The sequence below is a fragment of the Nerophis lumbriciformis genome, linkage group LG32 (genome assembly GCF_033978685.3).
Source record: "Nerophis lumbriciformis linkage group LG32, RoL_Nlum_v2.1, whole genome shotgun sequence".
NCBI lineage: Eukaryota > Metazoa > Chordata > Actinopteri > Syngnathiformes > Syngnathidae > Nerophis > Nerophis lumbriciformis.
Window position 1 is genome coordinate 13553059 of NC_084579.2, and position 16124 is coordinate 13569182.

At 41.9% G+C, this 16124-nt stretch overlaps 1 protein-coding gene across 1 annotated transcript; it reads right to left on the reverse strand.

Moving 5' to 3' along the window:
• Positions 1-12354: 12354 nt before the first annotated feature.
• On the reverse strand, positions 12355-14429 carry hcar2 (hydroxycarboxylic acid receptor 2-). Its single transcript, XM_061927197.1, has one exon. The coding sequence runs from the start codon at positions 14072-14074 to the stop codon at positions 13187-13189; it is 888 nt and encodes a 295-aa protein (XP_061783181.1). The 5' UTR covers positions 14075-14429; the 3' UTR covers positions 12355-13186.
• Positions 14430-16124: the final 1695 nt, after the last annotated feature.

The window sequence follows — 16124 nt, forward strand, 5'->3', positions numbered from 1 at the left end:
CCGCTTATCCGAGGTCGGGTCGCGGGGGCAGCAGCCTAAGCAGGGAAGCCCAGACTTCCCTCTCCCCAGCTACTGTCGAAATGAAAGGATTTTAAGTGCGCCTTTTAGTCTGGTAAATACGGTAATATATTACATGTTAGTTTGAAATGTTAGCCAGCTAGCCATGCTAGCTAACGTTAGGCTAAAATTCTAAATGAAAATACTAAAACTTTTATTGCAGTCTACATCAATCAATCAATCAATCAATGTTTATTTATATAGCCCTAAATCAAAAAATTCTCAAAGGGCTGTGTATCTCTTATGTGTGACTGCCATCTACTGGTCACACTTATCATTTCACCATGTACCTAATAAAATAGCTTCAAGGTTGGTAAGCACAACCAAAATTATTCCGTACATTAGGCGCACCAGGTTATAAGGCGCACTGTCGAAATGAAAGGATTTTAAGTGCGCCTTTTAGTCTGGAAAATACGGTAAAATATTACATGTTAGTTTGATACGTTAGTTTGAAATGTTAGCCAGCTAGCCATGCTAGCTAACATTAGGCTAAAATTCTAAATGAAAATACTAAAACTTTTATTGCAGTCTACATGTATCTCTTATGTGTGACTGCCATCTACTGATCACACTTATCATTTCACCACGTACCTAATAAAATAGCTTCAAGGTTGGTAAGCACAACCAAAATTATTCCGTACATTAGGCGCACCAGGTTATAAGGCGCACTGTCGAAATGAAAGGATTTTAAGTGTGCCTTATAGTCTGGAAAATATGGTAATATATTACATGTTAGTTTGAAACGTTAGTTTGAAATGTTAGCCAGTTAGCTATGCTAGCTAACATTAGGCTAAAATTCTAAATGAAAATACTAAAACTTTTATTGCAGTCTTCATGTATCTCTTATGTGTGACTGCCATCTGCTGGTCACACTTATCATTTCACCACGTACCTAATAAAATAGCTTCAAGGTTGGTAAGCACAATCAAAAATATTCCGTACATTAGGCGCACCAGGTTATAAGGCGCACTGTCGAAATGAAAGGATTTTAAGTGTGCCTTATAGTCTGGAAAATATGGTAATATATTACATGTTAGTTTGAAACGTTAGTTTGAAATGTTAGCCAGCTAGCCACGCTAGCTAACGTTAGGCTAAAATTCTAAATGAAAGTACTAAAACTTTTATTGCAGTCTACATGTATCTCTTATGTGTGACTGCCATCTACTGGTCACACTTATCATTTCACCACGTACCTAATAAAATATCTTCAAGGTTGGTGAGCACAACCAAAATTATTCCGTACATTAGGCGCACAAGGTTATAAGGCGCACTGTCGAAATGAAAGGATTTTAAGTGCGCCTTATAGTTCGTAAAATACGGTACAGGAAGTGATCTCATCAAAATGAATGAATGAATGAATGAATGGAGCGTTCGTACGCCGAGACATGCTCCGCACACAGAGGCATATTTGGCGCAATGTAAAGGTCCGAGGGCGGTATAGCTCGGTTGGTAGAGTGGCCGTGCCAGCAACTTGAGGGTTCCAGGTTCGATCCCCGCTTCCGCCATCCAAGTCACTGCCGTTGTGTCTTTGGGCAAGACACTTTACCCACCTGCTCCCAGTGCCACCCACACTGGTTTAAATATAACTTAGATATTGGGTTTCACTATGTAAAGCGCTTTGAGTCACTAGAGAAAAAGCACTATATAAATATAATTCACTTCACTTCGTCCAGCTCTTCCCGGGGGATCCCGAGGCGTTCCCAGGCCAGCCGGGAGACATAGTCTTCCCAACGTCTCCTGGGTCTTCCCCGTGGCCTCCTACCGGTCGGACGTGCCCGAAACACCTCCTTAGGGAGGCGTACGGGTGGCATCCTGACCAGATGCCCGAACCACCTCATCTGGCTCCTTTCGATGTGGAGGAGCAGTGGCTTTACTTTGAGCTCCCCCCGGATAGCAGAGCTTCTCACCCTATCTCTAAGGGAGAGACCCGCCACCCGGCGGAGTAAACTCATTTCGGCCGCTTGTACCCCTGATCTTGTCCTTTCGGTCATAACCCAAATCTCATGACCATAGGTGAGGATGGGAACGTAGATCGACCGGTAAATTGAGAGCTTTGCCTTCCGGCTCAGCTCCTTCTTCACCACAACGGATCGATACAGCGTCAACATTACTGAAGACGCCGCACCGATCTCACCATCCACACTTCCCTCACTCGTGAACAAGACTCCGAGGTACTTGAACTCCTCCACTTGGGGCAAGATCTCCTCCCCAACCCGGAGATGGCACTCCACCCTTTCCCGGGCGAGAATCATGGACTCGGACTTGGAGGTGCTGATTCTCATCCCAGTCGCTTCACACTCGGCTGCGAACCGATCCAGTGAGAGCTGAAGATCTTGGCCGGATGAAGCCATCAGGACCACATCATCTGGAAAAAGCAGAGACCTAATCCTGCAGCCACCAAACCGGATCCCCTCAACGCCTTGACTGCGCCTAGAAATTCTGTCCATAAAAGTTATGAACAGGATTTGTAAATGTATTCAGTTATAAACATTCATTCACTTTCTTCTTTCCTTCATGGATCTAAACTTTACCACTGCGGGTAGCTTTTTCTATGTTTTTATTTATCTTCAGCTCTCACTGGATGGGTTCGCAGCTGAGTGTGAAGCGACTGGGATGAGAATCAGCACCTCCAAGTCCGAGTCCATGGTTCTCGCCCGGGAAAGGGTGGAGTGCCATCTCCGGGTTGAGGAGGAGATCTTGCCCCAAGTGGAGGAGTTCAAGTACCTCGGAGTCTTGTTCACGAGTGAGGGAAGAGTGGATGGTGAGATCGACAGGCGGATCGGTGCGGCGTCTTCAGTAATGCGGACGCTGTATCGATCCGTTGTGGTGAAGAAGGAGCTGAGCCGGAAGGCAAAGCTCTCAATTTACCGGTTGATCTACGTTCCCATCCTCACCTATGGTCATGAGCTTTGGGTTATGACCGAAAGGACAAGATCACGGGTACAAGCGGCCGAAATGAGTTTCCTCCGCCGGGTGGCGGGTCTCTCCCTTAGAGATAGGGTGAGAAGCTCTGCCATCCGGGGGGAGCTCAAAGTAAAGCCGCTGCTCCTCCACATCGAGAGGAGCCAGATGAGGTGGTTCGGGCATCTGGTCAGGATGCCACCCGAATGCCTCCTTAGGGAGGTGTTTAGGGCACGTCCGACCGGTAGGAGGCCGCGGGGAAGACCCAGGACACGTTGGGAAGACTATGTCTCCCGGCTGGCCTGGGAACGCCTCGGGATCCCCCGGGAAGAGCTGGACGAAGTTGGCTGGGGAGAGGAAAGTCTGGGCTTCCCTGCTTAGGCTGCTGCCCCCGCGACCCGACCTCGGATAAGCGGAAGAAGATGGATGGATGGATGGAAGTTGTAGGTGTATTTATTTCAGTATAAAAGTGTAAAAAGTGTTTTGCTTGGGTCATGAAATGATGATAATGGTGTGCCAGGGCATACATACATTTTATGTTTAAAGGGGAACATTATCACAATTTCAGAAGGGTTAAAACCATTAAAAATCAGTTCCCAGTGGCTTATTTTATTTTTTCGAAGTTTTTTTCAAAATTTTACCCATCACACAATATCTCTAAAAAAAGCTTCAAAGTGCCTGATTTTAACCATCGTTATAAACACCCGTCCATTTTCCTGTGACGTCACATAGTGAAGCCAACACAAACAAACATGGCGCATAGAGCAGCAAGCTATAGCGACATTAGCTCGGATTCAGACTCTGATTTCAGCGTCTTAAGCGATTCAACAGATTACGCATGTATTGAAACGGATGGTTGTAGTGTGGAGGCAGGTAGCGAAAACGAAATTGAAGAAGAAACTGAAGCTATTGAGCCATATCGGTTTGAACCGTATGCAAGCGAAAACGACGAAAACGACACGACAGCCAGCGACACGGGAGAAAGCGAGGACGAATTCGGCGATCGCCTTCTAACCAACGATTGGTATGTGTTTGTTTGGCATTAAAGGAAACTAACAACTATGAACTAGGTTTACAGCATATGAAATACATTTGGCAACAACATGCACTTTAAGAGTGCAGACAGCCCAATTTTCATCAATTAATATATTCTGTAGACATACCCTCATCCGCACTCTTTTCCTGAAAGCTGATCTGTCCAGTTTTGGAGTTGATGTCAGCAGGCCAGGGAAGCTAGGGTTGATATTCTTCTCTTGATCATCTTCGGGACGGTGTGAGCCAAGACATCCAGGGGGTTTAGCTCGCTCGTCTGCGGGAACAAACTGCCGTCATTGCTTGCCGTGCTACCGAGGTCCTTTGTCCCTGAATTGCTCACACACTCCGGCAGATTCAATGGGGGTCTGGCGGCAGATTTCTTTGACTTTATTGTTGGAAATGCATCTGCTTTGAGTGTCGCAGGATATCCACACATTCTTGCCATCTCTGTCGTAGCATAGCTTTCGTCGGTAAAGTGTGCGGAACAAACGTCCAATTTCTTGCCACTTTCGCATCTTTGGGCCACTGGTGCAACTTGAATCCGTCCCTGTTCGTGTTGTTACACCCTCTGACAACACACCGACGAGGCATGATGTCTCCAAGGTACGGAAAACAGTCGAAAAAACGGAAAATAACAGAGCTGATTTGACTCGGTGTTTGAGAAAATGGCGGATTGCTTCCCGATGTATCGCTCCAAGAGCGAATAATAGAAAAGCGTTTAATTCGCCAAAATTCACCCATTTAGAGTTCGGAAATCGGTTAAAGAAATATATGGTCTTTTTTCTGCAACATCAAGGTATATATTGACGCTTACATAGGTCTGGTGATAATGTTCCCCTTTAACGCTTAAATCTCTGGAGTCTACATCAACTTCAGATCTATCCCTCATTTCAAAATGTTTTAGTTTTTTTTATGTTGTTTTTTTGTTTGTTTTGTTTTCTGCCCTTTTTTTGTCAAACAAAACTATGTTTTTAATGGCAAACACACAAAATATGCAAAATCTTCCACCAAAAATATTTTTCAAAGTGGAATATTTGATGTGAAGTAATCGGAACCTTGGATAGGTCAATAATTCATAATAACATTGATTTTGATTCAATGTTATGTTTTGAGCAATGACAGTTTGAAAGAAAAGAAAAAACAGCTTTGTTTTAATAGTCAACATTGCAACTTTTTCTAAATTACATTTCACCTTCAAGCTTTTTTTTATTTCACTTTTGTTATGTTTTTGTTTATTTAAATAGTATTTTTAGAATGTGCCGTGGGCCTTGAAAACATTAGCTGTGGGCCGCAAATGGCCTCCGGGGCACACTTTTGATACCCCTGCTATCGATAATAAAAAATTAAATATGATATATCTATCGATAAAACGCAGAGCACGTTTATCATAACTCTCTCGCTCTCTCTGTCTCTGCCCCTCCCTCACAAATGCTGCTGCGTGCGCACACCTTCACAATTTGTTTTGTTTTTAACCCATTCTTAACCCTGAACGTACATTGAAAATACACGCAACCCTAACTCAAAATGCCGGACATTTGAGGCATTTAAGAAACTCCGCCCGGACAGCCCCGCAAAAGAGGACATGTCCATGGAAAAGAGGACATATGGTCAGTCTAGCTTTGATAGTGCTTTATTTCATTGCTCTATTTCACATTTATACCTAAAAGTGTTAGAATAGAATGTTTGTGGTTTGATATCAGTTTGTCAACTAGACATGTTTATTTTGTGTATGCATGTGGGATTAGGGCAGGATTGTTAAAACTACAAACCCCGTTTCCATATGAGTTGGGAAATTGTGTTAGATGTAAATATAAACGGAATACAATGATTTGCAAATACTTTTCAACCCATATTCAGTTGAATGCACTACAAAGACAACATATTTGATGTTCAAACTCATAAACTTTTTTTTTTTTTTGCAAATAATAATTTACTTAGAATTTCATGGCTGCAACACGTGCCAAAGTAGTTGGGAAAGGGCATGTTCACCACTGTGTTACATGGACTTTCCTTTTAACAACACTCAGTAAACGTTTGGGAACTGAGGAGACACGTTTTTTTCTTGCTTGATGTACAGCTTAAGTTGTTCAACAGTCCGGGGGTCTCCGTTGTGGTATTTTAGGCTTCATAATGCGCCACACATTTTCAATGGGAGACAGGTCTGGACTACAGGCAGGCCAGTCTAGTACCCGCACTCTTTTACTATGAAGCCACGTTGATGTAACACGTGGCTTGGCATTGTCTTGCTGAAATAAGCAGGGGCGTCCATGGTAACGTTGCTTGGATGGCATCATATGTTGCTCCAAAACCTGTATGTACTTTTCAGCATTAATGGCGCCTTCACAGATGTGTAAGTTACCCATGTCTTGGGCACTAATACACCCCCATACCATCACAGATGCTGGCTTTTCAACTTTGCGCCTATAACAATCCGGATGGTTCTTTTCTTCTTTGGTCCGGAGGACACGACATCCAGAGTTTCCAAAAACAATTTGAAATGTGGACTCGTCAGACCACAGAACACTTTTCCACTTTGTATCAGTCCATCTTAGATGAGCTCAGGCCCAGTGAAGCCGACGTCGTTTCTGGGTGTTGTTGATAAACGGTTTTCGCCTTCCATAGGAAAGTTTTAACTTGCACTTACAGAAGTAGCGACCAACTGTAGTTACTGACAGTGGGTTTCTGAAGTGTTCCTGATTCCATGTGGTGATATCCTTTACACAACAATGTCGCTTGTTGATGCAGCACAGCCTAAGGGATCGAAGGTCACGGGCTTAGCTGCTTACGTGCAGTGATTTCTCCAGATTCCCTGAACCCTTTGATGATATTACGGACCGTAGATGGTGAAATCCCTAAATTCCTTGCAATAGCTGGTTGAGAAAGGTTATTCTTAAACTGTTCAACAATTTGCTCACGCATTTGTTGACAAAGTGGTGACCCTCGCCCCATCCTTGTTTGTGAATGACTGAGCATTTCATGGAATCGACTTTTATACCCAATCATGGCACCCACCTGTTCCCAATTTGCCTGTTCACCCGTGGGATGTTCCAAATAAGTGTTTGATGAGCATTCCTCAACTTTATCAGTATTTATTGCCACCTTTCCCAACTTCTTTGTCACGTGTTGCTGGCATCAAATTCTAAAGTTAATGATTATTTGCGAAAAAAAAAAATGTTTATCAGTTTGAACATCAAATATGTTGTCTTTGTAGCATATTCAACTGAATATGGGTTGAAAATGATTTGCAAATTTTGTTTTTATTTACATATTACACAATTTCCCAACTCATATGGAAACGGAGTTTGTAAAAGACATTGTAGAATTGCATACTCTATTAGTGATGTTCAAAGCTAGAAATAAAAGTTCTTCCAAAGGACTTACAAAAGTTATTTGTGTTCACGTCTGAAGATGAGAACCACAGAAGGCCGTGTGATTTTTAAACATCCAAGAGTGCGACAAAATTTGAAGCTGGTTGTGGTGTGAAAGCATGGAATTCTCTAAAGAAAGACTTAGAAAGTTGCAAGAATATCTTTGAATTTAAAAAGAGTTACAAAAAGAGACAACTTGAGTTATATTAAACTGATTTTTGATTTTGATTGGACGTGTCATTGTGAAAATGCTTAAAACGAAAATTTAAAAAGTATGTTGGAGTTCGGGTGTTGGTGGAAGGGACAGTGATAAAGTCATCTAAAATAATTTGTGTTAAAAAAGGGGCCGATAAATATAAGAATATTATTCTTCCATCTGCTCCTTTCTAATCATGGAAATGTATAAGAAACAAAAAAACAATGAAAGTGTCAACTGCGCGTGGCTTGTATATATGCATTTTCATGAAAGGAATACAAAGAAATCAGTGACGTGCGGTGAGGTTCATGGCTGGTGAGGCACTGACTTCATCACAGTCAGATTTACAAACATATGAACCCTAAAGAGTATCTTATTCACCATTTGATTGGCAGCAGTTAACGGGTTATGTTTAAAAGCTCATACCAGCATTCTTCCCTGCTTGGCACTCAGCATCAAGGGTTGGAATTGGGGGTTAAATCACCAACAATGATTCCCGGGCGCGGCGCCGCTGCTGCCCACTGCTCCCCTCACCTCCCAGGGGGTGAACAAGGAGATGGGTCAAATGCAGAGAATAATTTCGCCACACCTAGTGTGTGTGTGACAATCATTGGTACTTTAACTTTAACTTTAACTTTACCTTTACTTAGAAATGCGCCGCTGTTGTGCTGGATTAATGAACCCCCTGATGGGAGTGTTATATCAACTAAAGCCCTCACTTCAACTTTCCACGTGCAAGATTGAATCTATTTAAAAAAGTGTAACCGAGGGTTTATAAATGTCGCCTATACTGTATGAAACTACAAAATAACAAACACGGAGGCTCCAGTTTACACGAGGACCACTTTATTTACCTTCTTTCAAAAACTTCCGCTCCACTCCAACGTGTCAAAATTCCGCTCTTAGCGCCTTCAAAATAAGAGCTCAAGGCATATACTGTATAACAGCGCATAACAGGAACTTAACATCACAAAGAGGAAAGCCCATAAAAATAGGTTACAAAAGTTATTTAATAAGAAGCCAAAAAGTGCAAAAACAATAATGTTCGTGTTGGAGGAGTTGTGAATTAGGTACACCTGCAGTCTGCAGGTGTACCTAATGTTGTGGCCCTGCAGTCATTCACAACTCCTCCAACACGAACATTATTGTTTTTGCACTTTTTGGCTTCTTATGAAATAACTTTTTTAAATAGATTCAATCTTGCACGTGAAAAGTTTAAGTGTGGGCTTTAGTTGATATAACACTCCCGTCAGGGGGTGCAAATTCTACGGCGGGGGTGCAGGAGGCGAGCCTCAGCCAGTGCGTCTTTTGCAGCCGTTTTATGATCGCTCAGCACAAGAAATACGTTACACACATACAGTTGTTGACAAAATATGTACATTATATACCTCAGCTAACTAAACTATGGAAATGTATAATATAGTTCATATAGCAATACGGTCTCACTGCACAGCAGGCCAGCAGTTAGCCGAGTCCGCAATCCATGTTGAGGCACTGAATGACGTGCCTCGACTGGCTGCTGTTCACCGCACCGTCTCTTCTCAGTATTTGAACGGCAAATGTGAAAATTCAGCGATTTTGAATAAAAATAATCTAAAACTGGTGAAGTTAAATGGAAAATAACTTTATAGTATAATCACTGGATACATTTAACAATTTAATATATATTTTTTTCTTTTTACATTTTTTTTCTTTCCATGATGGCAGGTGAGGCCCGGCCTCACCTGCCTCTAGTGACTGCACGTCACTGAAAGAAATGATGATGATGATGATGCATGGAATCATATTTGGAACTTTAAGGTCATTTGAATTGTTTAAAAAAAAAAAAAAAAATTTGATGTCAAATCACAAGCACACTGACAAATATTCCTTTAAAAAAATTAAAAAAAACAAACAGTCAATACACCCACGACACATCTATGCACATGGACACAGGTTCCAAATGAAATATTTCTTACATCAGAACTTTATGAAGGAGGATCACATCGAAAAGAAAAAGGCTACAAGTAAAATTTAATTTTAAATATATTACAAATATACCAATTACTTTTTGCTTTTTCTCGACATAAATTAATTTGTTTGTTCCATGCTTACTAATAAAATGTGGAAAAACATAAAAAAGGCCACCGTGTCCTTCCGTTTTGGAAAAAAATTAGACATAGTGGTCATCTACAAACCCCAAAGCCAGTGAAGTTGGCATGTTGTGTAAATGGTAAATAAAAACAGAATACAATGATTTGCAAAACCTTTTCAGCCTATATTCAATTGAATAGACTGCAAAGACAAGCTAGTTAACGTTCAAACTGGAAAACTTTATTTTTGGCAAATATTAGCTAATTTGGAATTTGATGCCTGCAACATGTTTCAAAAAAGGTGGCACAAGTGGCAAAAAAGACTGAGAAAGTTGAGGAATGCTCATCAAACACTTATTTGGATCATCCCACAGGTGAACAGGCTGATTGGGAACAGGTGGGTGCCATGATTGGGTATAAAAGCAGCTTCCGTGAAATGCTCGGTCATTCACAAACAAGGATGGGGCGAGGGTCACCACTTTGTCAACAAATGCGTGAGCAAATTGTCCAACACTTTAAGAACAACATTTCTCAACCAGCTATTGGAAGTAATTTAGGTGTTCAACTCCCCCCAAAATGGATTAACTCGCTGGAATAAAAAAGACAATATTACATACATCCATAAACGTGGACGCATGTGAAAAAGTGCAATGTATTTATCTGTACAGTAATCTATTTATATATATTTATATATATTTATTTGTTGCACGGTGGCAGAGGGGTTAGTGCATCTGCCTCACAATACGAAGGTCCTGAGTAGTCTTGGGTTCAATCCCGGGCTCGGGATCTTTCTGTGTGGAGTTTGCATGTTCTCCCCGTGACTGCGTGGGTTCCCTCCGGGTACTCCGGCTTCCTCCCACCTCCAAAGACATGCACCTGGGGATAGGTTGATTGGCAACACTAAATTGGCCCTAGTGTGTGAATGTGAGTGTGAATGTTGTCTGTCTATCTGTGTTGGCCCTGCGATGAGGTGGCGACTTGTCCAGGGTGTACCCCGCCTTCCGCCCGATTGTAGCTGAGATAGGCTCCAGCGCCCCCCGCGACCCCAAAGGGAATAAGCGGTAGAAAATGGATGGATGGATATATATATTTATATATTATTTATATATATTTATTTATTTATACATGCACCGTATTGCTTTTTTATCCTGCACTACCATGAGCTTATGTAACGAAATTTCGTTTTTATCTGTGCTGTAAAGTTCGAATTTGAATGACAATAAAAAGTAAGTCTAAGTCTCTAAGTCTATTTCACCATCAACAGTCTGTAATATCATCAAAAGGTTCAGAGAATGTGGAGAAATCACTGCACGTAACATTGAATTCCCATGACCTTGGATCCCTCAGGCGGTACTGCATCAAAAAGCGACATCGGTGTGTAAAGGATATCACCACATGGGCTCAGGAACACTTCGGAAAACCACTGTCAGTAACTACAGTTGGTCGCTACATCTGTAAGTGCAAGTTAAAACTCTACTATGCGAAGCGAAAGCCATTCATCAACAACACCCAGAAACGCCGCCAGCTCATCTAAGATGGACTGATGCAAAGTGGAAAAGTGTTCTGTGGTCTGAAGAGTCCACATTTCAAATTGTTTTTGGAAACTGTGGACGTCGTGTCCTCCGGACCAAAGAGGAAAAGAACCATCCGGACTGTTATAGGTGCAAAGTTCAAAAGCCAGCATCTATGATGGTATGGGGGTGTATTATTGTCATACTTGCCAACCCTCCCGAATTTTCCGGGAGACTCCCGAAATTCAGCGCCTCTCCCAAAAACCTCCCGGGACAAATATTCTCCCGAAAATCTCCCGATTTTGAGCTGGAGCTGGAGGCCACGCCCCCTCCAGCTCCATGCGGACCTGAGTGAGGACAGCCTTTTTTCAGACGGGAGGACAACAGGGTGACAAGAATCATCCAGACTAGAGATAAATTGTATTATTATGTTTATCTTACCTAAAAATAAATATATTTATTAATTTAAAAAAAAAAAAAACGAAACACATTTTTACTATATTTTGCTAAAAACATCAAAATTAATTGTATTTTTATTTGTATTTTTTCTGACTCCTTATTACATCCAGCCATAGAATTATACATTAAAATAAACATATTTGAAATAATTGATTTTAAATGATCATAATTCATTTAAAATGACCATATTTAATTATTAAAATAATTGCTTGTTTATCAACAACTTTAGCATTTTATTCATTACATTTTGAAGCTCTCAGAAGCCAAGTTATGTTATATTCCTTAAGATTTATTTATGCAAGTTTGAAGTATCAATTATCTAAACACAGTTTTGTTTGCATATTTTCAGGATGTAGATATATATATATATATATATATATATATATATATATATATATATATATATATATATATATATATATATATATATATATATATATATGAAATACTTGACTTGGTGAATTCTAGCTGTCAATATACTCCTCCCCTCTTAACCACGCCCCCAACCACGCCCTGCCCCCCACCTCCCGAAATCGGAGGTCTCAAGGTTGGCAAGTATGATTATTGCCCAAGGCATGGGTAACTTACACATCTGTGAAGGCGCCATTAATGCTGAAAGGTACATACAGGTTTTGGAGCAACATATGTTGCCATCCAAGCAACGTTACCACGGACGCCCCTGCTTATTTCAGCAAGACAATGCCAAGCCACGTGTTACAACAGCGTGGCTTCATAGTAAAAGAGTGCGGGTACTAGACATTGAAAATGTGTGGCGCATTATGAAGCCTAAAATATCGGAGACTGTTGAACAACTTAAGCTGTACATCAAGCAAGAATGGGAAAGAATTCCAATCCAATCCACTTTATTTATATAGCACATTTAAACAACAAAATGTTTCCAAAGTGCTGCACAACAATATTAAACACAATTAAAAACAATATAAAATAAATATGATTCAAAACAATTTTAAAGGGTACAACCAATTAAAACAGTAAATAGAAATCAAAATTTTAAAACACAGAGGACAACAGAGGACCACACAACTCACGTAGTGTTAAAAGCCAAAGAATAAAAGTGGGTCTCAAGACGAGACTTAAAACACTCCACTGTGGGAGCAGTTCGAACATGGAGGGGCAGAGTGTGACCACAGAGAAGGCCCTGTCTCCCCTGGTTTTAAGTCTCGTCTTGGGCACTTAATTCCACCTTAAAAGCTTCAAAAATTGGTCTCCTCAGTACCAAACATTTACTGAGGGTTGTTAAAAGGAAAGGCCATGTAACACAGTGGTAAAAATGCCCCAGTGCCAATTTTTTGCAATGTGTTGCTGCCATTAAATTCTAAATTAATGATTATTTGCAAAAAAGAATTAAGTTTCTCAGTCTGAACATTAAATATCTTGCAGTATATTTAATTGAATATAAATGAAAAAGGATTTGCAAATCATTGTATTCTGTTTTTATTTACGATTTACACAACGTGCCAACTTCACTGGTTTTGTACATGTCTTGTAATGGATTTCATTAGGTTGTGTCTTCAAATATTAAAAATAAAACGCTTCGTTACAACAGAAATGAAGACATTGGAGAAGCTATTGAAGGCGTGTGGAGTTGGCCTGGCAACATCTGGGACAGGACACCTTCTCCTTGGACAGGTAGAGCATGGGCTGGATGCTGCTGCTGAAGTCCATCAGGCCGAAAGCGACGTAGTGGACGTAGCAGCGGAAAACGTCGGGCGAGAAGTAGTGCTGGAAGGGGAACAGCGCCACGGGCGGGAAGTAGTTGAACACGATGATGGCTAAGATGATGAGCACCATCTTGAAGGCCCTCTTCTTCACCGGGTGCATCTCGTCCCGGCCGGGCCCGGACTGCTGCAGCAGCCACAGGATGGCGATGTTACAGAACACCATGAGGGCGAAGGCGGCGAGGATCATGGCCGTGAAGACCTTCTCGAAGTTGACGATGTTGCCCACGCACTTGGCGGCGGCGTACGCCAGCGTGACCAGCCACACCAGCACGGCGAGGGCCGCCCGGTGCTGGCGGTCCTTCAGCCGGGTGAAGGTGATGGGGTGCGCCACGGCCACGTAGCGGTCCAGGCAGATGCAGGAGAGGAAGAGCGGCGAGGAGTCCTTCATGCCGTAGAAGAAGCGCAGCACGTACCAGGTGCTGCTGGTGGTGAGGAAGATGATGTTGGCCAGCTCCAAGGGAGGGATGAGGCAGAAGAGGACGTCCAGCACGGCCAGGTGCATGATGAAGATGTCCGACGTGGACGAGTCGCCCTTGTTCTTGTGGATGAGCCACAGCACCATGATGTTGGCCGGTATGCCCAGGAACATGTTGATGAACTGCAGGCCCAGGTACCAGATGAGGACGGCCGGCATGTCCCTGCAGCCCTCGTACACCGTCTTCTCCGACGGCGTGTCGTTGACAGGGCGCTGCGCGATGAAAAGCACCGACAGGTTGAGGAAGACCGCCACCATGGCGGCGACGTGGCTGGAGGAACTGAAATCACACACACAAAAAAAACACACATTAGACCAGGCCTGGGTAATTATTTTGCCTCAGCGGGGCAAATTTAGAGAAAAAAATGTGTCTGGGGGCCATACTTGAAACCTTGAGACCTTTGAATTCGGGAAACGGGGGGTGATGTTCGCCTTTGTTTTACAGACGACAGGGACTCTTAGCTTCGAGGTCGGTAAGCACAACCAAATTTATTCCGTACATTAGGTGCACCGGGTTTATAAGGCGCACTGTCAAGTTTTGAGAAAATGAAAGGATTTTAAGTGCGCCTTATAGTCCAGAAAATACGAGAAACCAAACTATTTCAAAGCGACAACAGCATCGTTGGCATGCACTTTATATTTCAACGTCTCTCTATCTGGTCCTTAATTTCATTTATAAACCCTCGGTTACACTTTTCTAAATAGATTCAATCTTGCACGTGGAAAGTTTAAGTGAGGGCTTTAGTTGCGGCGCATGGACTTCATTTCTAAGTAAAGGTAAGACCATAATAACATTTTTTTATTAAATGTGCTTTTTTGTGTGCTACAGTTTGTATGTGTAAAGTTAAAGTTAAGTTAAAGTACCAATGATGGTCACACACACACTAGGTGTAATGAAATTTGTCGTCTGCATTTGACCCATCCCCTTGATCACCCCCTGGGAGGTGAGGGGAGCAGTGGGCAGCAGCGGCGCCGCGCCTGGGAATCATTTTTGGTGATTTAACCCCCAATTCCAACCCTTGATGCTGAGTGCCAAGCAGGGAAGAATGCTGATATGAGCTTTTAAACATAACCCGTTAACTGCTGCCAATCAAATGGTGAATAAGATACTCTTTAGGGTTCATATGTTTGTAAATCTGACTGTGATGAAGTCAGTGCCTCACCAGCCATCAACCTCACCGCACGTCACTGCTAGAGATGTTCGATAATGGCTTTTTTGCCAATATTCCGATATTGTCCAACTCTTAATTACCGATTCCGATATCAACCGATACCGATATATACAGTCGTGGAATTAACACATTATTATGCCTAATTTTGTTGTGATGCATTAAACAATGTAATAAGGTTTTCCAAAATAAATCAACTCAAGTTATGGAAAAAAGTGCCAACATGGCACTGCCATATTTATTATTGAAGTCACAAAGTGCTTTTTTTTTTTTTTAACATGCCTCAAAACAGCAGCTTGGAATTTGGGACATATTCTCCCTGAGAGAGCTTGAGGAGGTTGAGGTGGGCAGGGTTGGGGGGAGAGGGGGGTATATATTGTAGCGTCCCGGAAGAGTTAGTGCTTCTGGGTATTTGTTCTGTTGTGTTACGGTGCGGATGTTCTCCCGAAATGTGTTTGTCATTCTTGTTTGGTGTGGGTTCACAGTGTGGCGCATATTTGTAACAGTGTTAAAGCTGTTTATACGGCCACCCTCAGTGTGACCTGTATGGCTGTTGACCAATGTTCCCTCTAATTTTTCATGTGTGTGAGCAAACGCACAAACACCCTGAGCATTCAGGGGAATACAGACGTGCACACTGACTGTGGCCATATCAGCAGCACAATCGTCTCAAACCTGACATAACAATTTAAATGTCTTATTATTATAATCAAGTGACTAGTCAATTTCAAGAGATTATTTTCTAATATATGTGATTTGGCCCACTTAGATATTGTTTTGTTTTTTTAATCAGCTATGCACTATAGTATTTTATGCCTGGGTGGGGGTCCTGCTTTGGAAAGATTGTGTACCCCTTTCAGAGATCACATTTAGTTCCCCTTAAACATTCACATGTGATGAAGTGCTTATTAACTTTCTGTCCGTAAAATAAATATTTTTATTAGCAATTATGTAGTCCTGTAACATCATTTCATGATTAATATCCAAAAAATAGCAGTCTTAACAAATGACAGTAGAATAAGCACACTGATTGCGGAGTCATAGTAAAACGACCTGAAATTTACACTTTACGTGTAGTGTTGGAGTTGTCCAACTTTTTGTGTGGCCTTAAACGCACCAGTGGCTAATTGCCATAATGT

Excerpts from the sequence above, each read along its gene's own strand:
- hcar2 (XM_061927197.1), bottom strand. The coding sequence starts at position 14,074 with ATGGTGGCGGTCTTCCTCAACCTGTCGGTGCTTTTCATCGCGCAGCGC.